Here is a 17,586-nt window from a genome sequence, read left to right as displayed (position 1 = left end):
GGATGGATGGATGGATGGATGGATGGATGGATGGATGGATGGGAGGTAGGACAGATTAACAGATGAGACACAAACCCACCTCGGTGACAAAATGCCTCGCGATAGAGACGTCCACATGATTCCGCTCGAAGAGAGAATGCATCGTCCGAATAGTGGGTAGAACGTAGCCGCAAGTGATGAGGTGGACCAGCAGTCCCACCAGCATTCGCTTGTACTCCAACTGGAAAGGGAGAAAAAAAACAACCAGTCAATCATAGTTTAATCAGCCCCGTGTCAATTGCCGAGCACATGATTGCCAATGGGATACAGAACCCCAACGTTGAAAGTAACGCTATTATTTGAAAAGACAATCATGAATACTGTTGTAGAAGTATGAAAAATAGGGGACCTCATTTAACAAAAATATTTTTGGGAACACTGAAGACTTCTTCAAAAAAGTTACTACGTTAAATCAATAACTGTGTGTGGTTAGTTCCTCAGTTTGTTCATGCGAAAATTCCAACAACACAGTTGCAATTCAAGGGGATAAGTGAACACCACCCTAACAAGAAAAGGAGATAGATAACCGATACTTATTAAAGCGATTCAGACTCCTCAAAACCTATTCCCAAGGCCGATTAAGTGTCCCTAAACATGAGCAGATAATCAAAAATCAACAAGCCTAACCCCGATTAAATCCTTTGTTTTACTATCCACAGACCACAATTTTAATTCCAACTCCTAAGAAAAAGGGTGCATGAACGTAGTTCCTGGATCGAAATAAGATCCCCACTTCATCCCCAAGCATTTAAAAGTAACTAGATCCTAAACGAATCTGCAGGAATAGGATGTTAAAGTAAAATACAGATGCCGTTTTTTTTTAGTTATCCTACCTGAATGGGATAGAAATAAGAATGGCAACTTTTCGCCACAAGCACAAAGACAACACCATGGACCGGATAAGAAAACTTGAGAGAGTATAATTCCAAGATAGAAACTAATTATGATTAACAGCTAACATAGTCAAGCAGATTTACGGACCACGATCTAACTATAATTGCAATAAAAACTTATTTGCGACCGCATTTTACCATTTCAAACTCTCATGAATCCTGAATGTGCGGTAGAAAGGACAAAAACTTTAAATGAAAGGCCGAATGGCCTAATAACTTGATCAGTAATGGATGCATCAAATCATCGGAACGGAGTTCAGTCGGGATGACTTACCAAATTGTCTCGGTAAATATGTCATAAACTTACACAAAAAGATCAGCTAGGTGTGCCAATTCACATCACTTTATCTCTCGTGGCCACAACCAATGATCCAAATCAAACTGACAAGAAAATCCATAATGCTTACTTTAGCCATACTTGCTATCACACTACCCCTCCCAGTCTTGCTTGATTCGATCCCCCTGTCAGTGACATAGAATCTTAGTCATTTCGCATAAACTGCTAGTCTCACCAGGCTACTTCTCGATCCGCGTAGTATTAAAATAGCTGTGAAAGACAACCTCACCTGACTGAGATCCTCCATGCCCTCCATAACAGACCCGAGCAGTTCAGTGACGAAGGAGAGTAACGCGGGCCGAATGAAGGGGTTAAGGGTGGCAAGCTCATTCACAACGATGCAGTAGGGCTTCATTGTCTCGAGGTTGAGCTCAAAGTCCACCCGCTTGGAGCGGAAGATGACCCAGAGGAAGCGGAATACACCAAAAGATACCGCTCGGTGGTGCAGGCACTGCAATAGGGTCGGCAAATCACGGAAGGCTCGTAAGCTCACCGCGCTGCCTGTCATGGTATTCCACTGAAGTAGAGAAGAGGATTTGTTAGTCATTAATGACTCAGTGTTATCTCGCGATCTTACAGCAGGGTATCTTTTACCAGGCGAATCCTTAGCCTCCCGTAATTTAGCCTCTACGGCATTGATACTAATGCTTTGCCCCTCTTAACCTTTGCTGCGGAAGTCCATGCCTTCCTGTTAGCTTATGACAAACTTATGTCCAGACTCGGGCTTCCGTTAATGTGCCCAGCGGTGATTCGGTCACCAGTGCTCAGTGGACGAATGACTATTACAATCAAATAAATGAAAAATGGGAAGGCTTGTGATTAGAAAAGGTAAAAGGTATTATTCGACTAACCACGGCACACAGATAATGCTGCGCAAATCCGTAAACAGGCCTGATACCGCCTTAAAGGCACTGAATGGTTTCTTAAAGCCGTGCAAAATGCTGGAATATTGACCGACTACACAAAAAGCAGCATTTTCAGGCTCAAATAACTATAGAACATTTCATAACTAAAATAATAACCCGCCTTTCCTGCAACGTTTTACACACTTAGCCTTTAAAAATATCATCAAACCCCTAAGTATTTCGATTTGCTCCCTTCAATACACACGTAAAGTAAAACTTTTCAGGTAGAAGAGGAAATTTACCAAAGCTAGGGACCGGGTATTTCAAGTTCAGCAAATACGCTGAGGGCAAAAGGGAAGGAGAGAAAGCTCACGTGTTTGCAGATGCGGCTAGCCTCCAACACCTCCCTATTGACCTCAGCGATTCGTGAGCGGTCGAGGCGGATTCGGCACTCGGTTTCAAAGTCCACCTTCTCTGCGGTCACCGAGGCGTAGGCATAGAGGTAAGCGTAGCACTCCTGCTGCTCGCTCAGCAGGCGCTCCGGACTTGCAAACAACGCGTCCGCTAGCATCACTGCAAAAGCGTGGTGGAGCACAGTGTAGCCAGCCCAGTATTTAAACCTTCGCGGCGTGGAAACTATGACCGTAGCCCTTACTACTCAACACCGTTGTTCTTTTTTCACAGGATACATTGAGCTGGTTGGTGCTACACCCCTATGGCCCGGTAACATTGGCTACAGTCCCTCCTCTCTCTTGGAGCAGTAGTGTCGTGTAGCTAACTGTTACTCCCGTTAAACAACACTGATTTCAGGCAAAAATACACGCGGATCCAACTTCCAGAGTAAACGACCTAAAGTAATGTGTTGTTCGTATGGCTGTTCTACCTTTTTGATTTTGAACCTCTTCATGCTGATGAAAAAGTGAAAACAATATAAGGAGGAATATTACTTTACCAGAGATCATTTTTTTAAAAAAAACAGTGGTTAATTCAGGATTCGGATCGAATCAAGGAGTAACTCGATTTCTGTTGAATGAAACGAAAAGTCTACCCAAGTAAAACTCATTATGCAAGAAGAGAATCGAACATCAAATGTAACCAAGCTCACTCACATAGATAGATCCACAATCACCAGAGGAACGAAAAGAGGGAAACATACTTTAATAATTTACAGCGTGGAAAATGCAGGATTAGAGTAGTAGAATTACTAACCGATGAAAAGAGGCTGCCGAATCAGGCCGACTGGAGGAGGTGCTTCGCCTCTGTATGCCAAATAAAGCTGCAAAATGCAGAGAAATTGGCCCATGGTGTGGTTCGAAAATAAATCCTACTTTAAGCATAACTATAGCATTGTGGGATCACCGGCGTTTAGCGAATTTCAGCCCTAGATAAGAAGTTTAACCTCTATTCCAACCGACTAGATAGACGCTCTCCAACACTGGGGCAAAAATGAATCTTCGAGATTAATAGCGAATTCAGTGAGGTCGAAAATATTGCAACCATAAACGTAGAACAGACTATCTGCCAATAAAAGCTTTTGGCACCCTTTCAGTTGATAAAATTTAACATGTCCTTCAACCACTTTAGAGAAGTAAAATAAAATTTCACGAATTTGACCATTATTCCACTAAGTACTTCTAAACAAATGATATTCACTTTTCATTTATAAAAAGGTTAAGAACTCACCGCGTCGAGTGGTTGGGGAAGAAGGGACTGTTCAGAGAGTATGGCGCGCATAGCAGCCACCTCAGTGGGGTAGTTTCGGGCGAAGCAGAAGTAGACGCTGTACCGACTGACATCCCGCCCACGTCGACTCGCCTCTGACTCGAGTAGCCAGGAGAGGTGCCTCGCAGCGTTGTCATTTCTCTGGCGAATCAGACATTGCAGCATTGACTGAATTATTAGGTAGGTCTGTTCACTATGACAACCCATCTCCTACAAGGAAAAGTAACAAAACGCCTCTGAGACGGCGGCTGGGGACAGTGTTAGAGGTGAATGGGGATGTGGTGTGAGGAGGATTACATTTTAGCTTTTGAGGAGTGGTTGAATTATTCGGTGCGGCATTGCAGATGATTTTAGATCGGCCAGATAAAACATCCGGACTTTGATAGTGAATGTGTTAAGCGGCACTGCACTGAAGTATGTACAAGCGATACGTAGGACTGCAGCCCTGGCAGCAGTACGAAACTCGTTGCCAAAGGGAATATGTGCCTATTGATCACTAACTAGTATCAAAAGTATTTTTCGTCGATTCTTCAATGAGAAGGGAGGCTGTTGACGTTAAAGAGGCAACGGGTGAAACCTCAGCTAGGTCATGCTAGCAAGCGATGCAGATAATAAATAGTCACCAGATTGCGGAAACAAATATACGTTTAAGTATTAATAACCTGTCATAAGACCCCAATTTCCATCGGATACAATGGTTCTGATGCGTTGAACAACTGTTTACGACTAGCCTTAAAAGTTGTTCTTGGGCAAAAGGAAAAGAAAGCAGTGCTCTCTGTCCCCAAACCAAAGTTTTTGTTAAGAGTCTTGTATAAATAGGGACTGTAACATCCGACTCAGATTAGCAATTGCTCGAAAAATAGCAACTCAGCAAAGTAAAATGTTTTAATGGAATACCAAAAGGCGAGTCCTCCAGTCTCCTGTGGCACCTGCATGGAGCCCTATTCATATTACCTGTATCTATACTCCCATCTATTCTTACGTTACTCATCAAAATGTGTGCTTTAAAACGTTCTAAGGAGAAGGTCTAGCGCACACTCATATTCTAACACATACACAGAAAATACTCCCGAACTAAAATATTAAAGGTTGCACTTTCTGGTAAACCGAAAAAAAGCAGAAGTCACGGTCTCAATATAAAAACATCACTCACATAAGGCTTAAATATCCGAAGACCCGGATCAACAAGATACAGTAGTTAAGAAGGTACTACTGTATCGCTATGGGGATACGAACTCAACGATTTCCCTGAAAAAAAACAGCTACTTTAGACACGGGACGATAGGAACTAATTTTACCTCCGAAGTAAAGAGTGCCACATAGATGATCATTCGGAAAACAAGACAAGACTTGACAACGAGTATGAACCATGACTCCAAAAAATACATGGAAAACTCGTCTTTTCATATCTCATCCGAAAAGACGACTTTATTCTTACCAAAAAGTGTCGCAGAATCTGGTAAATCCTCTTTTTATCGGGGTCTGCCTCCACATCAAGCAGACAATGATTGAACACCGTATCCTGTTGCTGTTGTTGCTGTAGTAGTTGCTGCTGTGTAGAAGACATGGAGGCAGACTTGAGAAAAGCGACGTCGTGCAAGAAGAGATCGTCATCCATCAGCTCCGTATTGGCGCTTAACAATGGGTGGAGAATGTATGCAACGCACTTGAGGAAGATCTCCAACGTGTTCCAGGCCAAGGGCACGGAGATAAGCTCACCGATGAGCTCCTCCTTCACGGCTATGCAAGGCATGGTGAGGGAGAGGAAAGGGCAGTCTTCGTTACGTGGTTGTTGGGCTAACTCGTAGATGGTTTGACGCCATCGCGCCGATTCGATTAGATGACTCAGCCACTCCATTGTGTCCTGCGAACCAAAAGGTAAAAAACCTAACGACTTTGCCCAGGGTCTACCTTGAGCTCGAGTGGTCTTAGACCTGATATAGCATTAGCCCCACAGCACCCCGAAGTTTAGCTTTAAACAGAACTTTAAAACAAGTTGGGCTTACATCAACATTTTCCTCAGTAAGGCACTTGATGGCTTTGTTTCGGTCATAATTTTGCAAGATGGTCTCCATAACAACAGACTCGATAATATTGCGCGTTGATTGCGCATCGTCGTCGGTGTAGGTAAGCCATGTGCCAATCTCAAAGAGAAATTCAATGGCGCCTTTATAGCTATCGACTAATATGTCGGCAGGATTTTCTGATTCTTTACTGGTTTCAGACGCAGCACCACTATTTCCGTGGTCCGTTTCAGTATTCTGAACTCTGTCAAATTAATCGCAATTTATTAGCTGTGATCACGATTGCATCTAACAATGCAATTTCCAAAGAAACGAATACCAAATAATACAATCAGAAGAACTAAAAGTAGGTAACCTCATTATATCTCCGTATCACAAATCACAAACTAAGCAAAGCAGTTCGGAAAAAAGAGCCAAGACCGGACACAAAAATGTGTGGTGACAAAGTGTACACGTAACTAAGAGTGGTCAATGGCAAAAAGTTAGTAAATGAACCTTGTCGGTAATAATAATACTAAAAAACAACCCATATCGAAGGGAAACACTAAAACACAAAGTAGCACCGCACAAGGATACCCAAAAAGGAAGAGAAATTCAGCTCCAACATACACTTCAATAGCCTCTGCAACAACTGAAGGGTTTTCAAGAATAGCATCTTTCCTCCGCAAAATCTTCAATGCCTCATCGCGATTCATTTTCCCCGAGGGCGGATAATACGCAGTCCACTAAAACAATTAAAATATTTGGAAATCTGGTTTGCTTTGACTTTCCTTTTATTGATATCTATTAGTAGTATGCATCATTTTAATGGCCTAACAAACAATTCCTATTTTATAAACCCTCTAACTTTTAAAAGTTAGAGTTGCAGAAATTGTGTAACCAAAATCAAAGACATTTGTTGGGAGGCCAAGATTTGCTGAAGCCATTAATTATGTGCTGGTTTTAACATACACTACGGTTTGTGCCATAGGATTTGCTCCACTTACTAATAGAAGCAGCTTCTACTTAAACCTTTCGAAATCTGCTTCCTGTAAGCTTGAAATCTTCACATAATAACCTATTCAGCACTCATTATTGCTAGCGAGTGCTGCATAAGCAACACGTATTCTTCTGAACTTATCTTGGTACACTTTTTTATGACCTTAACTCATTTTTTTTCATCTTTGCCTGTTAAGTACGCCTTCCTCCCATAGTTTGTAAAACTCGTTGTCGTGGCTAGTAAATCTACCCCTCCTATTTCATCCTATCTATGCTATATACATTCTCATGAGGTTTATTTTGCTTCCAAATCTTAGCCAGAGCCCTAGTAAGTCGAAATTTAACGGGAAAACCTACATCAGTGATGTGCTGTAGGGCGGAGGGGCTATTGGCGAGGCCCGAATGCCATGCCACGGACCAAAAGTGATTTGGCATTTCACTTAGTTGCGCATTTAATTACGTGGGCACTGTAGTCCCTACGCATTGTGCAGATTGACCATCGAGTCATGCTACCGGTCTCCCAGTCCTTCTTCACATTAGTGCTATACGCTTTTTCCAGTCTCTGCATGCTACGGCTAAGTTAGGGAAATTGCTTGCCTTTACAATCTTTTTTTTCGCTTGACCCGAATGTGGCAAGCTGCAGAGACTTTGGTGACTGCTTAGTTAAACACTACATTCAAATGTGGCTTTATGAAATCACACCCCAAAACGCCTATACAATTGGTTATTTTCCGCAGCCAACCTTTCGTTAAATTAGCAATAGCTTTATCATGCAGGAAAAACTAGGGTTTGCTTTGTTTTACCCAGACAATGGCAGTTTGGAATCTTTGGGAATTGTTTTGCTTCTTAATAAAAAAAATTTCATCCAATTTCAAAAAGTGTTGGTGTTATTTTCATATTCTGAGTCTCTCTGCACCTCCACTAACAACACAATACCATTTTGGAGGTAAAATACTTGACGGTATACTGTATGAAGGATGTATGGCATTTAAGTCACTCACATGACTAAACTCAAAGGGCTTAATATGGATTATGTCTCCACTTGACTCCCGCTGAACAGTTCACTGTCCCCTGCGCTCCATAGTAATACCTCCTAGCTGGGCAATAAGTCCCGCTTTAGTGATAACCATCACCCCAATACGGTATTCGGAGTAGGTGTTACAGGTAATATTTACTTCATAGTGGGGTCCTGCACATACTTAGCAGAGATTAAGCAGCGCATTCTCAAATGGTGCCGCTGCTTCTAGTCTGAACAGGAAGGACTGCGAGATGACAAGGCTTTCCGTCCAATAGTTTTGCATATTCAAAAAATCCACATTATTTACGGTTTCCATGAGAAAATGTCTTATGAAAAAGTGTCTGGTCAAAAGTTTCTATATTGAAGGTGGTGGCAGTGTTAGATTACTCGAAGAAGTGTCTGAACGAACCTAATCAAATGTGCGCCAACACCACTATGATGAATGTCGCGATGCTATGAAACCCTCCAAGTGTTTTAAGCATGATTAAAAAATATCAGGCACTTGTCTAAAGGAGGAGTATGGTAACTAAAACTTTTCGTTCGGTCTTTAGCTTTAAGATGTAAAATTTATCAAAAGTGCAAAGGTTACAAACTTCAATAACAACCACATTTCGCACTTATTATTACCTCTCATTGCAGAGTAAATTAGCATAATTTTCTTAACTCTCCAATGACTGAAAAATTCAGTTGCCCTACCGACTTGCTCTCCGCAAAGTTCGAGAAGAAAGGTCACTTCACGGCCTACTTGCAGCATCAGTCAGTAATGTTCCTCAAGCCTAAATTCACTTCCAGGTAGATAACGAGTAAAGCCTATAATATGGGACCTTCTCCCATATACATGATAACGATTGGAACTGTTCACATTACTATAAATTTAGATTATGGATTCATTTAATGTTACCTACACCTTATGGTAATAAACAGTTCCCGTGATAGGTCTAGGAGTGCCACCCCAATGGGGTGCTAAACAATAACTGTGCAACTCGCAGTTAACACAGTATGAACCAACTCCTAAGTAGCATGGGTTAAAAAGACCTTTACTACATTTACAACAACTGCAAATACCAAAATGATTGCCGTTACCTAGATGTAAAGTATGTGGTTTTGCTTTAGTTTCTGTTTATTGTAAAATTTTCTCGCTCCTCCGAAGAACTTACAGTAAATACGAATATGTATTTATTCATAATTAGTCATGAATGCTAAGACTTGTGTGAACAGTTTGTAGTCCAAGTGGCAATTTTACCTCCAAATTGAAAAGTCATTGGAACCTCCGTATAGCAATTCAGACGCTGATTATGTACAAAGTGGGCTGATGCACCTTTCAATCGCTCATCGGCTCCTGCTTAGTGAATGTCTGGGACGCAACATTGTTGGCACCAGCATTAAGAAGGAGATGGGCAGTGGAGAAGAGTGTCTCTGTTTTGGGAACCTCGTTACCTCCCAGCTCGTGTGATTCGCTTGACGGAGGAAAGTCATTCGTAGTAGTTTGTGCAACCGAAGCATCTGCATTTACCCTAGAGAGAAGAAGCGATCAGACAATTGTCTTTTTATCTTAAGCCTTCAAGCACCAGCGCAAAGCCTTAATTATGCTTCTAGGCGTTAACACAGAGTTTATTAATAAATATACAAAAATTATCATTTTTAATGTTTTAATTTTTCCACTCCGGTTTGGTTCCGGCAGACAATCTTCCTTCCTTAAGACACTCAAGCAAGTCCTCTACTAACTTCGCCGCTAGAAAGTGAATGGTACGGGCTCAGGCATCGTATTCCATCAGCCTGTGTTTATGAGGTAGGGTGCGTGACAAGTATCCTAACACATCTCAAATGTGGTTCCTGTGAATGTCCAACCGCTTTCACTTCATTGTTTATGGAATTAAACAGTTGTAACAGTAAGAACAAATCTTGCCTTACATCGAATCCGGCGTCCACTGAGCACTCGTATCGCCAGGTTTGGCCTTGTTGTGGAGTGAAGAGAGCGCCTGCAGACGACAGAGACTCAGGCAGCTGAGCTGCGCCTGAGCCTGGGCTTGCTGCTGGCTGCGGTATGCAAGGATCTGGTGCTGCCGCTTAATCCCCAACACGTGGGCCCGTGGGCAGCCGCTGAGACTGCGGTGGCTGGTGTAGTTCCGCGTCACGTGACCCGAGCCATCGCATCCCGGGGTAGGACATCTGTGTAAAGGCGAGTAAAAATGGTGCCATAGTTTTCTTCTCTGTCACGGTAATAACGTAGTAAGCCATTAATTTATCTATTTACCTTCTCTCCGTAAGATAACACCTACTTTATGGATGGGCGATTCTGCAGCAGTGTTTCCTGAAAGATTATATCATTTTAAAAACCTATTGCTAAACTTTTCGTCATTTCACATAAACTCTTAAGCATGTCAACTTGCAGTTAACATATGAGAAAAAAACATTGGCCACTTTTATTCTCAACTAGAATGAGCCAAATGTTTGCTAGATGAAACTTCAAGAAGGAACTGTTCAATTTAGTTGCTTAAGATGCCCAAAACCTTACCTTTATGTGCTTAATTGAGGTTTGTTTTTGCTTGAATTAATTTAACAATTACTGAGACAACCATGACTTTTGAAACCTAATTTTGGAGGATAGTTTTGATATTTGAGAGGGGGAGATATGAAAAACTTATTACTTTTTACCCTACATATTTCAAAGGTATAAATGAATAACCGGAAGGTGATAAAACTTCTCTGGCTGAAATATAGAAAACGAAATAAGGCACCGAATTTTATAACCATCCTTTTACTATACTAAAGTACTGGTGAAGGGGGAAGCTCAGGTCCCGTCAATGTGCTTCAAACGGCGTCTACTCCTTAGAATACATCATCGACTTGACTATTCATCGTTTCACTTATTCCAAGTTTTTTGTACTTTTCTGAAAGACTTTATTATTCTTGACCTTTTTAGTAATATTTTTCCTTTAAAGCTCATTCAACATTTATGGGAATTTTCGCGTCGCTTATAATTAATTCCAAAATATCTCAAAAGTCTGAAATATTTTCTTTTTTGGTTATGACTGCTTCTCTGAAAATCATCTACTTTTCCCACTTAAACATTTTAAAAATGACACTGAGTAAAAAAAGATTCAAAAAAACTAAATAATGATTGTCCAAGTAAATTACTTTTTAGGTGGTTAGTATCAAGGATGTCTGATCAAAACGGCGTAAGAAATCCGTAGTTGTACATTTGTCCGTAATTAAATTTTCATTTTTTTTTGTACAAATAAGTATCTCATTATGACTTGGCGAAGATTCACCTAGTATGGATAATTTGACAGCACAATCCTATTTGGGAGTGAGTAGCAAATAATTCCCCTTTACGGAAACTAAGTCGCTCTCCACTTGTTATATTTCAAATTTCGGGAACTGTGCGGACTTAACAAAACAAAACTTCGCGGCATCCTTCTTTTGAAATCAACATTGGCTGATTACGATGTGATTACATTGAAATTTGCGCTGAAAAACCTTTCATAAAAATGGCACAAAGGAGGCTTTTGTGCTCAGTTACTACTTGACAGCACTTTGCCATTTTAACCCGTCACCTGCTTATTTACAAATCTATTTACTCCGTGTGGCAATCACTAGATTGCTCTGCTACTGAGTAAGTTAGGAAATAGGGTCTTGTAGACTTTCTCTAGGTGATTTAAGTACTTCGAACACAAAACTGGATGGATAAGCTAAACAGAACAGAATATTATTACCACTTTTCCCCATGGACCGTTTCACACAGATTAAGGAGAAAATCCCGCAGACAAACATTTTAGTGCATAAAAGATGTGAGATCTTTTCTACTAGTGCTGTTTAGAAGAATGCTTTAATGGCTAAGCCGCTTAATTTAGGCCATTATTTGTTGCTTCTAGTGATAAGTTTAGATACACCTCTTTCAATCCTAAATTAGTTCAACTGACTGGTTTTGAGGTGCTCAGCGACATTTGCCTGACTATTTTATAGCATTGGATATTTTCTAACACTAGAATTTGCCTGCCAGACTGTATTTTTGAGACAGTGAGCGCTAATATCACCAAGTTTGGAAAGTAAATCACTAAGGCCCTTACTTTTGTTCTACATGGAAGGCCTGTACAATGGCTTTGTCCGCTTTTGGACAACCACTGATGCTACGATGCGAGGCGTAGTTGCCCGAAGCATGACTGCTACCGTCACAACCGGGCACAGGACACTGTAACAGCTTCCGTCCAGGCCGTCTAGCCGACGGAGCTTTAGCCGTTACAGGCATCTTCGACGGCCCAACTACGGAGGAGACAGAGATAGAGGGGGGAGACGAGGTAGGCGTCCGTACTGTTAAGTCTTCTGGGTACAGCTCTCCGGCTTGGTAGGAGCAGAGGCTGAAATTTTCAGACTCAGTAGATCAGCTGCTCTTTCATTCACCCAAAGGTACCCAAAAAAAGATCAATTCAATGTTCACTCGATAAAGTTATAGTTCAAATGTTAGTAAAACAATATTATTTCCTTTCGCTACCAACTCAGGTGTTTGAAATGGCTGCAGGGCCAAACCTTTTACCATAAGTTATCTAGCTTCACAAGTAGATGATTCCACAAACCGCAGACGTTGACTGTTTTGTAATTACTTCAGCTCTTCTTACCTTGCTGCCGAGGTCAAGGCATGTCTATACGAAATGATGGGAATTAAATATTGACAATATCGCATTTAGTTCTCACGTCTTTCCAAAATCTTATCATATTTCTGTGAATTCGGTTAAATACGTTCCTCTTACGTTTGCTAAACTTTGTTCATTTACTTGGTGCCAGTCTCTCCTACATTCTGTTCCAGATGACACAGGTTTATTAAGTTATCCGTGAAGACCTCGTTGTGATGATGTGAGAAAGATCTGCGTTTCTTAGGTATCGGCAGTGCATCCACTCTTGTATCCTTACGCATTCGGAGTGGCTAACAGACTAAAAATATCGCTGCTGTGGGGTTACTTCAACTGAGATCTAAAGTAAAGAGTGTGTGCAGGGGAGGTGACGCAGCGTATAACTTTCCTCCTCGAATAATGATAAATGGTTGTATTAATAAAGATGAAAACTTCATCACTATTTACAATTTAACTACCAGAAAACGTTACACTTTATTCGTGCCAATCATCAAGTTGGTGCAGCCGAGTTGTAATACCGTTGTAAAATAAAACTTCAGTACTTCCGTAAAATGCCCCTTCAAAAATTCTTATACATTATGTGATTCCGATACGAGACATGCGGATCATATGAAGCATTAAATTGAATCATTTAGCAGTGCCTACATATCTATCCTTTTCAGTGGAAACTTCTAGTCATTTATCATCGTTATCTGCTTTACTCTTTTTTGCAGTCATTTCGATCCCAAAGAAGTGGATCGCCAAAGTTCCTAGCGTCAGGGTGGCTTGATCCCTTCAACCATTCACACAAGGCTAAGCTACACATTTCATCTAAATTGGCTCTGATACATTTCAAAAGCTCATTCCAAACTTTTGTAATATTTGTATCATAAGTCTGGTTAGCGAGAGTCACAGTATGGCTCACTTATGTGCTTTTTTTCCATCACTTGATTAATGAAACCGTCTTGATTGATGGTTTTAAGCATGAAAGTCGAGTACAATGAAGTGAATATCAGTAGTGTTGATCCTAAATGTGTACATTCACTAAAGAAATGTAGTGATTGACAGCAAAAAGTGCTCAAATATAATTTACCTTACTCCTGAATCACAAAACATTTCTTGTTTACAAATTCCTTGAGGAAATCTCACTGTTAAGACCACCCACATAAAAAGTAGTCAAAGGTGGACATTAGTGTTTTTGCTTAAAGCTTTTATCTGCCACAGTTTAAAAATGAAAAATTAGATACCAAGCACACGCAAACAAGGATCTTATAAATCATTTCCTTTATTTCACTCGGTCTGTATTAATGGAATTAGGCTTTAATCAAGAAAAGCTTCATACAATTTTAATTTAAATTTTGCGCCATACAATTGATGGTAAAACTGCATTATAAGAGTAAAATCCGTTCTTTGGTCTCCTTTAAACATAAAAATTAGAAGTTACCTGACCAAACAAGAGCTATTAATTTGTGACTTTGAATGTTCATAGCATTTTAAAATGGGTTCGCACTCTTGTGATGAAATGGAACAGACGTAGGTTAAATGAAGTGAGGGGTATTTTCGTACTGAATTGAAATACCAAAGGAACTGTCACATAAAGCTCAAGTCAAGAATGGTTACCTAGAGGAGTTATTGTTTTTTTTCTCCTTTGATAGAGATAAATCAATCGGTCCTTCCTGTAAATCATTCAGCGAGCCGTGAAAGCAGGGCCTCTCCTCACCCATAGGGGCAGTAGACTTCCAATCCTCAGAAGAAGAAGGCCAAAAAAGGTCATTCTGGAGTTGCTGTTGTTTGTACCCTGACGGCGAAAAAGATAGCTTATTAGGCACTTTAAAAGCCGATCGGTAGAAGTGACCAATCGTCATCGAGGACTGCATGGGATTGACGCGTTCTCGAAGTCGTTGCAAATCTTGCTGACTACAGCAGAGGTCCGTGTCGCTGGCGGAAAGGAGGTAGTACTTTTCAGAACCCAGAATCTCCATGTTTCTTCTTGAAGAAGAAAAGCTGTTGTTCTATGCTTGATTCTTGCTTTGATATCTCATGTCTCCAGCCAATCACCGAACTCGCGTCCGTGGTCACTTTGGTGTGGGTGAGACGTAACCCAATCACAAGTGCAGATTTGCGCGCTGTAGATATGGGCATAAAAGGGGATTGGACGAAATGTCAGCATCCCGTACAATGCCCAATGTGAGATTAAGTGAAAGTAAATTGCATAAATTTGTATAAGATGTGGTCTTTGATAAATTTCATATGCACATCATTTGATTCACATTTATCGGTGCATTCTTAATGTGATTTAATGAGGGTCTTATTAGTTTTGGGTTAATTGATTGACTGATATACAAGAGGTAGCAATTTTCCTCACCACCTATCGCGTAAATTCCAGTAAAACACTTTTAAATCACATTGTATCGATGGACATCACTCGTTGCTATGTGGCTAATTCCATGCAAACTGCTTGTTCACTTTTAAAAGGGCCTCATCTTCATGTTTGATCTGTCTGTTCACTTGGGGGAAAATATTTTCTCTCACACCCGATCTGGAGCACTTTGAACTTGGCTATTATTGCTGCTTCTTTAAAAAATACTTTGTCGATAGTTTCAGGGATGTGCTTCTGATTTCGTATCGAGCCTCTAATTTTTTGGCTGTCTTCTGCATCAATGTTAATGCGTTGCTTTGCGAAGTACCAAATTCCCTGTCATTATTTTGTCAGAACAAATACAATCCAAAAATGTTAGGAATATGGGTTTAATAATTGACTTTTATGAAACAAATGGATTATAGGCCGAGTAATTTCCTATTTACAACTTCCAAAGCAATAAAGAACTGCATAACAGCGAGAACTTTAATGCAATTTTACGTAGCATAAGATTAGAAAATAGCGCTGTCCACCCAAATTTCGTGGCTTTTTAGTTCTTATCATTTTTTATTGCATGTCGATAAGGATAGTCACTTAACAACAAAGTCATCGACAAATGTTTCATGCATCCACACTGTTAGTTGACTTGAAGGAGGTAATTATTGTATGCAAACACCTAAAACTTTATGTGAATTTTCCATTGAGGTTAGTGAAAAAGGACATTAATTGTGACAATATTTACACTTCATTTTTTATAAAATGAAGTGGCTTTCGGGTCAGTAAACACAATGGGTATTCAAAAATTTACAAAAAATGCGCATTCTTTTTCTTGCTTCACTAAATTGCACTCATGTGCTGAAAGGGAAGCGTAAAGTCTGTGCGCTCTCTTCTACCATCATAATACGCAGATGTACTCTTAACTCGGTCAAAAGTTTGGAATTTGAAAGCTCGCTATCAAAGGAGCGTAAAGGACGGAATATATCATAGCATCCTAATTTTCTATGGTTCAAGTCGTGTCTGTTATAATGAAGCAAAAATTGCCCGAGCTGACCTGCATACAATATGCACGACGCAATTGAAACGTGTTTCTTTAGGACGGTACACCTCTCGATGGTACCTTATATTCCTCCACAAATATTACCAACTATCCTCACCAAGTAAACACTCTTTAGCGTTAATTCTAATAAATGAAAATCATATGTGATTACTGCATTATCTCACACCCTTCCTGCTTCCATTTAGTAATTAGTTTTCACAAAACTTTCAGCTTAGGAAAATTTCTTATTTTCTACCAAGGATATATGAAAAAATTAGCTTGGAATATGTTTTAAGGCAGCAAAGAATGCATCTTGCCTACCAATGTTGACATCCGTTTTAGTGAGCCTTTATATTACTTCTTGATCACAGCAGTTCAACCGCAGTTACTGGGTTGCGCGCGGTGCAATTTACCACAATTTCTTTCATTTCTACGGACTACGTGAGTAAGTTATGTGTCTCAAAGTTGGATGAATATAAATTTCACTGATGCCATAATTTATTAAACCTCCGTATGATACTTATACAGCCAGAAAAAATCTTTTAAAGTTGCATATTTAGTCCCCCTCTTACTGATTTAAATTATTTCGAAGCACGTAGATTCTGCTTATTCTGTGAATTTGCGCTGAAGTATTACGTGATTAAAAAGTTGGAGGAGGTGATACACCTTTTGAGAAGTCACACATTTTTCATGAATGAGACACTTCAAAGCTCTTTAAATGATTCGCATAGCAACTTTGAAAACGGTAACTTGAAAAGCAAAGTTACAACAACAAAGTTCTTGAGAGCTGACGGACTGAAGAAAAATGAAAGGCAGAAATGAGAAGATTAGGATACGAATATGTAAACGAAAGCGTCAACGGTCGAAACAAGGGAAGATAGTTAAATACCAGTTTATATGGAGAATAAAAGGATGATGATTCGACGACATCCACTGCTAAAGGTAGCGTGATGCCACTTTACTGAATAGAAACAAAAAAATGCTGAGGTTTCCTTTGTATGTTTAGGTACGACCTGATAGCGCTTATCTCCGCCTTTGTGCTTGTGCCCACAGGTGTGAAAAGCGTTTTCTCCTCTTTCCACCCCAAACACAAACTGCGTGTGAACTTTGGACCAGTTGGGTAATAAAAATTGTGGAGAACAAACAACGCCACTCCGCGGCCACCCACAGGATCAAATGTGGGCGGGGATGGACGAGAACTAGGGGTAATTAACCCGGATTCGGCTTTTACTCGGCCATTTCAAAGGCTTCCAGGAGACCAATTTCGTCAGCATTAGCTAGTAAAACCAGCCCCATTCGGTCCGCTAAGTGGGGGCCCTGTGTCTGAAACTACGGTTTCATCCTCACTGACTTATGCCACCGATGTTCGCGCAAACTTTATGCCACAGGTGACTGAGCAGAAATGTGACATATTTCGTGTTTTCATTTTGACCTTCTCTGTCACTACGGTGTGGCATGAAGTAGTATGAGTCTGATGGATATTGACTGAAACGGAGAAATTTAAAGACGCATCATCAAAGCCTTCCTTCTCATTATTTTGATTTTTAGTCGTAATACCTTATTGCAGATAATATGTTTAAAAAACATGACCCTCACATCAAATAACCTTGATTAAGCCTAAAGGGTGTAGTTTGGACTTCTTTGCGTTAGTCATTTAAACAGAGCTTAGAAGATGCGGAAGCTTCTCGCAGCATTTTCAATACTGCATTTGGGACGGATGATGTATGT

At 40.4% G+C, this 17,586-nt stretch overlaps 2 protein-coding genes across 2 annotated transcripts in view; both read right to left on the bottom strand. All coding sequences in view use genetic code 11, as the record gives it.

Annotated features, from left to right (window-relative positions):
* Positions 1 to 6,555, bottom strand: part of EGR_06240 (Negative elongation factor C/D) — a gene marked incomplete at both ends in the record, with an annotated part of 7,759 nt that extends 1,204 nt beyond the window's left edge. The window contains 8 exons of the mRNA XM_024495489.1: positions 80 to 220; positions 1,499 to 1,894; positions 2,488 to 2,687; positions 3,324 to 3,390; positions 3,798 to 4,046; positions 5,275 to 5,700; positions 5,843 to 6,104; positions 6,470 to 6,555. Of these exons, the coding sequence (XP_024350120.1) occupies positions 80 to 220; positions 1,499 to 1,894; positions 2,488 to 2,687; positions 3,324 to 3,390; positions 3,798 to 4,046; positions 5,275 to 5,700; positions 5,843 to 6,104; positions 6,470 to 6,555 (1,827 nt within the window). The remainder of the gene's footprint in view (positions 1 to 79; positions 221 to 1,498; positions 1,895 to 2,487; positions 2,688 to 3,323; positions 3,391 to 3,797; positions 4,047 to 5,274; positions 5,701 to 5,842; positions 6,105 to 6,469) is intronic.
* A 4,922-nt stretch (positions 6,556 to 11,477) lies between these two features.
* On the bottom strand, positions 11,478 to 13,630 carry EGR_06239 (hypothetical protein; the record flags this gene model as incomplete). Its single annotated transcript, XM_024495488.1, has 3 exons — positions 11,478 to 11,668; positions 13,389 to 13,507; positions 13,557 to 13,630. The coding sequence occupies 3 exons, from the start codon at positions 13,628 to 13,630 to the stop codon at positions 11,478 to 11,480; spliced, it is 384 nt and encodes a 127-aa protein (XP_024350119.1).
* Positions 13,631 to 17,586: the final 3,956 nt, after the last annotated feature.

Source organism: Echinococcus granulosus, assembly GCF_000524195.1.
Source record: "Echinococcus granulosus chromosome Unknown EG_S00053, whole genome shotgun sequence".
Classification (NCBI taxonomy): Eukaryota; Metazoa; Platyhelminthes; class Cestoda; order Cyclophyllidea; family Taeniidae; genus Echinococcus; species Echinococcus granulosus.
The sequence above is the reverse complement of the archived record's forward strand: the minus strand, read 5'-3'. Positions and strand labels throughout refer to the sequence as shown.